Source organism: Akebia trifoliata, chromosome 3, assembly GCF_017979445.1.
Source record: "Akebia trifoliata isolate Shusen 1 chromosome 3, ASM1797944v1, whole genome shotgun sequence".
NCBI classification, from domain to species: domain Eukaryota; kingdom Viridiplantae; phylum Streptophyta; class Magnoliopsida; order Ranunculales; family Lardizabalaceae; genus Akebia; species Akebia trifoliata.
The window spans coordinates 38351938-38361800 of NC_141377.1; the positions used below are offsets into that span (position 1 = coordinate 38351938).

Consider the following 9863-nt stretch of genomic DNA (forward strand, 5'->3'; position numbering starts at 1 on the left):
AACTCGAGATTTTTGCAAAGAGCGGCTTTTCATGGTTTGACAATTGGATTGATTCACCAATACTCTTGCATTTTCTAATGGACTGAATCTGCTTGAATGTCTTAAAGAGAACGACATTGTACATGCCTCAACTCGATATCATCCGAAATTTTTTTGGTACAGGTTAGAACAGATTTGGGATTTTTGCTCCAGATATTATTAGAAATATTAATTCTCAATTTTAGTTATTCATAATCTCTGAATTTTTAGTATTATATTACAACACTAGATGTTCAAAATTAAGAAAATATCATTCTTCATTCGTCGTTCATTATCAAATATCATCGGAAATGATTACAATCACCCATGGAAAATCTAACTATGTGAAGATTAGAAAATGATAGTTTGGTTATTTCAATGACATCATACACATGAGATGAGGTATAGGGACTGTTAAGAAAAGAAAAATTTACTAAATGAAATATTAAGAAATTACCCAAAATTTAGGGATTATTTAGAAAAAAATCCCTCCACCAGAGTCTTTTTAAGTAATTTTCTTTAGAAAATATAGTTCTCCACTTTCAACATCATGATTGAATTATTAGCAAAATTACCTCAATATCTTTCAATTCTAGATTCAAGTATGGTCCTTGTACACGAACAATTTTAATCTTGCAGGAATCTCTTTTGTCTTCCAAATGTACTTAAAACGTACGACACATACTAAACCATTTTACCTTCCCCAACAGTCGTACATAGGAATAGGTGCTATTGCCACATACAATTTTCCTTTTTTTTTTTCATCAGTCACTAAAATTCACGGACGTAGGCTCCTTTCGCATACAGAGAGGGAAATGATTAAGACTCTTTCTTTAGTTGGTGAAACCTAAAGTTTGGTTTAGGCATTAAAAATCTCAATAATATAAAGGTTTTTTAATCCTGAAATCTACTGTTTAAATCAAATCCCAATTTATTTGAAAAATCTCAATAATTTGAAAATTAGGCTTTGGTGAAAACAAAGAGATATCCGAATTTTCAAATTGATGGGACACCCGGCTTTCGTCTTCCTAACAGAAAAAACCCATAATTTTAGACCTCTTTAATATCGAGAGTAACAATTTTTTTTTCTCTTATTCAACCTCAAGATACATCTTCATCAACCTTCAAACCTTGTGAGCAATTTGTAATTTTTAGGAGATTGGAGATGGTAAAATCTCTAGAAAGAAAAATCAAGGGTCTTTAGTAAGAGGTTGGATAATAATAAAAACCAAACTAGAAAATGATCTTAGGGGAATAAAACATAGGTCTCTGGAAGGTGGTTGAAGACCATGGCATCGCAAACATTTTCGCCTGGTCTCACATGGAAGACTCTGGCCAAGGGGTACATCAGTTTAAAAAGCCACGAAATTTGTCTGTACTCTTCACCGATATCTAAATATGTACCTCAATAATACCATAATATTATATAATACTAATGTGTTTTAAAAAAAGTTGAGAATCACTCATGAAGTCACCATATATATTTAGTAGCATTTATTTAACTACAGAAAAAGACTTCCACCAAAGAAATCCAAGAACATCTTTCACAAGAAAGACATGGATTGCTTGGCTCTCAAACATCATCATGGCCTATGAGGGAAAGCAGCATTGCTTCATAATCCCCAGAGGTGTCCTTGGCAATGGCATGATCCATAGTAACGCTGTTCCTTCGATGGTATTCCTCCTTTATCCTTTTCATGTCTACCTCGGCTCGAGTACTAACAACTCGAGTAAGTGCCCCTTCATCTGTTCCCTGCTTGTTGATAGCCAGTCGAAGAACCTTCTCAAAATACTTCTCGGGACAGATCAAACATTTTATCGTCATTCTCAATGTTACAAGGAAATCGTCCTTGCCAGGATCACACGTCAGATCCTTCAAAAAAAAAAAAACAGTCCCAAGTATCGAAGCATCCATAAGCCCGAATATCAAATGAAAACTATTTTTTCATTAATGAAAATCTGATTTTCCAAGACATAATAAATGGTAAATAGGCTATGAATGACCAACAATACCTTGGTGATACAATTCCCAAATTCGTTGTTGTAATGGTTGAATGTTGCGATGAGCTGTGGTTTGCTCCTAGTAGTCAAAATCCTGATAAATTCATCATTATTGTAGGTCTTCTCTGAAATATTTTTACGGAGTATCTTAGCTTCTGATTTTGCTAGTGTCATGTTCACTTCTGGTCCCTCATACCGGTAAGAGCTCACCAGTGGTACTAAAAGCTGGGTTGGAAATGAATTAACAAAATAAACCAGTACGCTTCATTACAAGCTTTGCAATCATAGCAAAGGAAGACTAATAAATTTGTAGATTAGCTTAGAGTTAAATTGTCCCATTACTTTGAAAGAACATAGAATATTTACAATGCAAGTCATAATGCATGAAATGCACCGAAGTAATTCAGCCATGGATGTCTGTAAAAGAATTTGAGTACGTAGTTAATTTCAAGTCTATCAAAAGGGCAAATAAGGACGTCTTTGCACGAGACCGTGGTGCGGCCATTGTTGTTAACAAGATGATAGAATATGCGATAGGGAATCAAAATAAAGTTCAGTAAAATTTAATTTTTTTAGCTCTCTTTTTCTATATATATACCATATATATATATATATATATATATATATATATATATATATATATATATATATATATATATATTAATCCATGAAATTTTGTTTCAAAAACTAAGAGTTTAACATCTAATTCTGTGAAAGTCGAGGTTTATTCTCTCTCCAAACAACTTTCTGTGCTAATTGCAGAACAAAATCACAGTGGGGGTTTACTCATGCAGAAAGGAAGCAATATCTTAATATTTGATAAATTTAGCTCAATTCTGCTAAGTGTAATGACGAAATTATATAAATGGTGAACTTGGGAGCTAGTCATAAGCATCAACTACTATCGATCAAGAGAAGGTAAGGTTCTACCTTGCGAAAGTCACCAGTTGTATGAGAAGCAACATCTTCTTCAAGGGATCTCTTAAAACGAACGTGATAGGCTTGTCTCACCAGCAATAATTCATGTGAAGACCTTGTACAAGCAATTTCCAGAAGAATCCGATTGCTTGAAGTCCACTTCCTTGTAGCTTCGTTAGCCAACAAAGCATCACGTTCAGCAGGATCAAGCGTCCATAGCAGCACTACCCTCTGTTTATAGTACATAAAGTTTGTGATGTAAAATCTGTTTCATACAAAACAACTTACTCTACAAATACCGAAATCTGTAATGCTCAATATCAAGCATTTATTGGCAAAACAACCATGCCACTAACAAAAGGGACGTTCCAAACTGACTAACCTCAAAGTCACTTGTAAGCTCCTTTTCTAGTGTTTTGAGGAGATCCTCTCCATAAGTTTCGAAGTACGTTTGTCGGATTAATTTGCGTTGTGCTGCATTCCTGTGAGCCAAGATGGATATGATCAACTTCTCATTTGTTCCCCATCCTGCAAAATAGTGATCAGATTTTTTTACCATCATCATTCCCCCTAAAACATAAAAATTTCTGAACAGCCCATAAAGATCATTAGAAGTAATGACTTTGAGTTCTGAGATCTCAGTCTTGGTGAAATCCAGGAGGGATGTAATAAGGCCATTCAATAGCTTCAGTACAACTGAAACGAAGTAAACACACACACACACACACTCACTCAGTCACTGAATCCACACACAGCCCATCCACATTCCAGCACCCGTCCATGCACACTGGTGTGCACGTACATAAGCATCAAGCATATGGGTATGAATCACCAAAGGAAACTCATGAAAATCTTGTGTGCACACACAGGCGCTCACACATTCTCATGCACTTGGAAATAAGGCATTCAAATCAATAACCAAACAAAAGCCAATCTCTTTCTGATTAACAATAATAAACTTGAAGAGGATAGAATGCTTTGTTTTGATGGGTAAGCTGGACTTGAACCGAAGACTTCAAAGTTGCTTTGCAATGTGTCAAACCAACTGATCTATGGGTCCAAGCCCTAGACACTAGAACTCTTAGAGCCCGGTTGGATACACTTAAAAAAGTAACCTTTTTTTTACTATTGAAAGTTAAAATTTTTGTTTGGATTAATTTAATATAAAAAAATACTTTTAAAAAGTAAACAATCTTAACTTTTTAAAAAGTGAAAGAAGCTACTTTCTACTTTATAAAAACTACTTTCTTCCACAGTTACTTTCTTCTTTCTATTTTGTATCCAAACAGGGCCTCAGAATAAAAGAGATTATACATACGTAAGCATGTATAATATCTAAGCAAAAGTCTTGTTCTTGTGACATTTCCAAAATGCATAACTGTAAATTCTATCCCTATCTGCTTCAATTCCAACCTAAGACTTCCCGATCCCACTGTACAGTTTTCCTATCTCACCCATTCTATTTCATGAATACTAAAATGAATGTACCTACATTTTTTTCACTAATCCCTAGAGAAAAGTACTGAATCTCTGGACAATTTGTGTTTCTCTCCTCTTATCTCAACCGTCTGTTTAATGGAGAATCTCAAACGTCGTCTGAGGTTAGAAAAATCCTTTCCAACCATACTTCTCTACTTCAAACCACAAATTATAACCCAATTAAGATTAGAAACTCAACAATTAAACATCCAGAATTCTACATCAACCTGCTTAAAAGTACGATCCTCCATGAAAATTACAGTGATTACATGCGGATCCTTCCAAACAGAAAGGAGGTATCAAATCGAATCGAAAACCAAAACAAAATCTATAAAACCTCTTACAGATTATGAAACTCTGAGATCACAGAAGCATGTTCTAAATCAGATCACCTGACCAAAAAACATTTTATGTAAAAAACAAGTAAAGATCGATCAAAGTGAGATGATCTGCAGCTAGCGTAATTCAATTAAGATCAAAACAAGCGCAATTGATCACATATCTTACATGATTAAAGAAGGAAAAACAATATCAAACTAAACGCAATTTAATCATCAATCTACGCGAGTCATGATCGTTAAAAAAAAAATTAAAAAAGGTGAAATTCGATCGAAACCTTGAAAAGCTTTTCTGAGTTGCTCACAATCTTCGGTCGCATGGGGAACCGATTCGGGGACTGTAAGAGTCGCCATTGCCTTCTCCGCTCTTTCTTTCTCTCTGTTTTTGACAATCTGTGTTTGTGTGGAATCGAAGACGAAATATTAAATTGAAGACAGATGGGTTGATGTATTAATCGTAAAATTTTCCGAAAAATCCAAACTAGTGGGTGGCCTATGGCCCCCGGTATCGACATTGTAACTGAAGAGAGGCTCTTTCGTGCTATAGAGAACATGAAAACTATGCATCTTCGGGATACGTGGCAGTTTATGATTGAAAGAAATAAAGAAAATCAGTTTTAAATTTAATCATTATTTAAAATCCGCTCTTTCTCTCCTATTACGTGGAGCTGATTTTGCTAGACAGATCATTTTTTAATACCATGTACTGTATTAGCCAGGGGCGGAGCTAGTAAGGAGCTGGTAGAGAACTTTGAGACACCCCTATATTTTCAACTAATTACATGCCCCATTTGTCCCCTCGCCCTCACCTCTCTCCCCATTTGCCCACACACCCTCACCTTCCTCCAATTTTTGCCTCCTCTCCCTCAATTTTTTGTTAATGACATTACCTCTTGGTCGGGTCTTCTCGTATATTATTTTGGATATGACCTAAATATCTTTTTCTTCAACTTCTAATAAAAAACCTTTGAATTTCTTCATAAAATCATTTATCTTCAAGTTCTTAAACTATACAATTAACCATAGTTTGCCCCCACTATACGAAAATCCAGGCTCCACCCCTAGTATTAGCTAACATTCTTGGCTTCACCAGTAAGTATTGCTACTTCCAATGGTCGTATGACCAGGTGTAAGTCTTTAGCATGGATGACGCCATTCAATTGGACCCTTAGCATAGTTTTGGTGTGAGTATGAATTTGTTGTTAACTAATTTATATGAGTGTTGATAATAGGCATGTGGCAACTTGGGATACAAAAATACGATTCTCCCTAAAAAGGTGCAGTTTTGTATTCCTAAGAGAGCAAATCTATGATTTTCGAGCCGGCCACGTCAGGTAAGTCGATTGAGTATGTCACGTGCCTAAGTCAGATTGTCACAACCCAATTTATATATGTGCTAAGCCGATGAACTAATGGAATGACGCCATGTGTATTGAAAAAAAACAAGCATGATTGGGTGGTGGAAATAAAATTTACGATAGACAAGAGTTCAGATTTCTAATAATTTTTAATATATGTGGCATCATGCTATTGCTTCATCAGTTTAGCATTTAAATTCCTCAACAACAAATTCTGGGTTGTAATGATTGACACAAGAGAAAGGTGAAGAAAGATAAATAAGGTTGGAATTACTCAAAGAATCATGATAATATGACTAGCTAGGTGGCATACTCAATCGACTCTCTGGCATGATAAGTTCGAGGGAACAGTAGATCTGTACACTTTGGGATACACAATTACAACTCTCCATTTTTTTAAAACGTGTATCCCAAGATGTATAGATCTATAGTTCCCAAACTTGTCCACATCAAGGAGTTGATTAAATATGCCACTTGGTGAGGCATATTAGTAGTACTCTTATTGAGAGAGTAGGTATATGTCTCGTTCCTAACCAAGGTCAAGTGGCACCCCATTTGATGTCACATGGAATTTTGGGGGACCACTAACCTTATGGATATTTGGTCCATCCCTTGGTGAATCTATGAACCAAAAATCATAGTGTTTGATACTAGATCTAATCTCTTAAAAAAGAATTTAAATCAAACGATTAAAAAACATTCTTAAGATAATACTATTATCATTGGATGCACATCACCAATCAAACTGGTCTTTCATGTGCAAATTAAGAGATAGACCGCATATCCATACAATTAGTGGGTCACCAAAACTACCATGTGACATAAAATGGGGTACTACCTGACCTTGGTTAGGAATAGGACACCTGACTCACTATATCCTTACTCTTATTGAAAAGAGGGAGGGGGGAAGAAAGTATAATATATAAAATTAAAAGGATATTCTTGAAAGTGGGGGGGGGGGGGGGGGGGGGAAGAAAGTACAATATATAAACTTAAAAGGATATTCTTGAAAGAACAAAAGATACGGATTATTCTTTAAAATGGATAAAAATTAATAAAGTTAAAAATTGTTCGAGATACATTCTTTAAAATGAATAAAAATTGAGACAATGGGTAAGAGAGGAAGAAAACCACGCTATTTTATTATATAGATTTTATACAAATGCATGTATCTAACTATAGTAGCAAATCAGGTTGATTGGACACTATTAAGCCTTAGTCTAGTTCAGATTTGATGTGCTGAAAATTTTAAGGCAGATTTACCGTTTTCGGAATTAATTGCTACAGTGTACCGTTTTGGTAAATATTTTCCAAAACTGTACCGTTTTGGTAATTTTTTCAAATTTGAAACTCAACAATACCTTTGTGGGCTCAATAATAGAACCATAACCCTTGTGTATTGGGATATACTGGGTTGGGCCAATTAACAACACTAAGTTTTAGAACTTAACCGATCCTTGTTTGACTTGGACGAATGATATGATTTGGGAGATTCTCAATTCAAAATCCCTTAACTCACTAATGAATCCCTCACTTCTCCCCAACTTAGCAATATTAAGGGTACCCCTAAAAAATGCAAGACGTGTATACCCATCACGACCAGAAGTCAACGATGCGTGCTAGAGATATATAAATTAGGAGTCGTGATAATTTGACTACTTCAATCGACTCTCTTGATGTGACAAGCTCAAAAATCGTAGATCTGTATGCCTTGAGATACTCCCTTGAGATACACAATTTTATGGGGAAGTGTAACTTTGCTTCCCGAGACATACAGATTTATGGTTTCCGAACTTGTCACATCAGATAAGTTGATTGAGTGTACCACGTTGGGTAGTCAGATAATCATGATTCATAAATTAATTGTGAAATATCAGTTTTATTCAAAATGTTAATGTACTTTTTTTTTAAAGAAAAATGAAGAAATTCTAGGAAAATCTACACTTTCCCATGAAATAAAGAGCCACCTTCGTTCAATCAAATCAAATTGCTCTCTTCATCGAAGTTCATGATTTAGGATTTTTTTTTCTCATTAAATTGTATAGAATATTGTAGATTCTTCAGCCTTATGTTTTGGTTAGGAATCACCTCATTCCTTGGTGGTACATTCTTTATTTTAACTCTTCTTCTTCACATTTCCACCATTTGTTACTTCTATTGAAATCTTAAAGTAATCATGTAAAATCAAGCTAATTTTTTTTTATTTCATACAAATTAATGATGGTAAAATATTTTGGGTGAGTTTCTACACAGATGTCTATCTCAAAATCTTTCATTTTTAACAACACACACACACACACAAAAAGTTCCATTTTATGCGAGTGGGTAATACTAATTTTGCTCACTAGTTAATGAAACTATGAAAATATAACACAAAACAAAATTCGATATAAATTAATGTTAATACTTTTCATAAAATTGGAAATCCATTGTTTTTCTTATTTTTGTTAGAAAATGAAGATTTTGAGTTGGAAATTTTTATAGAAACTTATCCAAAAACTTTTACCATTACTTATTACAAGAAGTGAGAACTTACGCGCTCCATTTTACATGATTATTTCAAGATTTCTATGCACCATAAACTACAATCCAATAAAATTATAAAAGAAAGATAGTTTAGGCATTACTTTCTTAGTTGTGGCTTATGCAACATGTATTAATTGGGATGACAATGGGGAGGGTTTGAGCCGGGTTTAGCTAAACTCTTCTCCGCCCCGATTATATTTGTTTGCTTTGGATATACTTGGAAAAATCAAATCCGCGAAATTTGGATTTTGGATAAAATCCAACCCATTTTAAGCCCTACGTAGAACCCTCTCCTTTAAGTGACACGTGGTCATGGTGTATCCAATGAGGTATCTAAAATATAAACGAAAAAATAGGGATGTGAACTAAACACAAAAAGCTACATGTCAAGTTACTAGGAGGCTCCTCCAAAATTTAGAAATTGAGATTGTCCCAATCAAAAATACTGTGAGAAATATTTTTCCTACTAACTTAGTAAGATTTTAAGCTTTATTAAGGGTCGTTTTGCCCAAATTTGATCACCACATTAGCAATCCAACACTGCAACCCTCTAAATTCAATCGAAAAATCTCATATCCCAAGAAAGAAAAAATTCAATATAATAAAATTTCTTTTAAACTTGATCCAAGGTTTTGAAAATAGATGACTACCCAAGTTCAATCAAATTCTAAAATTTAAAACTAAAATTCAACTATTAAAATAACTTTTCTTCAAAAAATTAAAGATAAAATTTTGTCCCCTACAACCTGAAGCATGGGGTCATGTTTTTGGAGGTTTGAAGGTGAGCCAAAGTACCTTACTAAAGGTAAAGGTGAAATCCTTACTAACCTGGTAAGCAGTTGGACTCTAATACTTTTTGGAATGCTTTAGAATCTTCACTCGTTTTGCTTTATGCAGTCTTAGTGTTGATGTTGATGTTGATGTGGATGTGTACGTAATCATAAATGCTTTACATACGGGTGAGAAACAACTATAGTTATGTGGTGTGAAACAATGTCAATTTCAATGTCACTCCAGCACGACTCTAAATAATGAAAGGTCTTTCTACTCAAATAATGCTGCCGTGGCCTCAGGCTGGCACCTCGTATTGCACTTGTTGACATGAAAGTGGGTATGAACTACAGATGTTTTTTCACTCGTATCAACAAGTGCAATATGAGGTTCTAGCTCAGTCACTCCAACATGGCTCTTTCTACTCTCTAACTACATTCAATGCATTCCTTTC

The 9863-nt window shown here is 34.6% G+C and overlaps 1 protein-coding gene across 1 annotated transcript; it reads right to left on the reverse strand.

The window, feature by feature from the left end:
* Positions 1 to 1419: 1419 nt before the first annotated feature.
* Positions 1420 to 5241, reverse strand: LOC147406796 (annexin Gh1-like). The gene is made up of 5 exons (XM_086435012.1): positions 5033 to 5241; positions 3320 to 3465; positions 2950 to 3168; positions 2032 to 2244; positions 1420 to 1891 (listed from the first exon to the last, which is right to left on the reverse strand). The coding sequence occupies exons 1-5, from the start codon at positions 5106 to 5108 to the stop codon at positions 1592 to 1594; spliced, it is 954 nt and encodes a 317-aa protein (XP_086291138.1). The 5' UTR covers positions 5109 to 5241; the 3' UTR covers positions 1420 to 1591.
* Positions 5242 to 9863: the final 4622 nt, after the last annotated feature.

Bases quoted from the DNA above. Each gene is read 5' to 3' on its own strand.
- LOC147406796 (XM_086435012.1), bottom strand. From the start codon at position 5,108: ATGGCGACTCTTACAGTCCCCGAATCGGTTCCCCATGCGACCGAAGAT. The intron at 3,466-5,032 runs GTTTCGATCGAA...ACTATTTTGCAG, and splicing joins ACTCAGAAAAGCTTTTCAAG to GATGGGGAACAAATGAGAAG. The intron at 1,892-2,031 runs GTATTGTTGGTC...TTTTTTTTGAAG, and splicing joins TTGGGAATTGTATCACCAAG to GATCTGACGTGTGATCCTGG.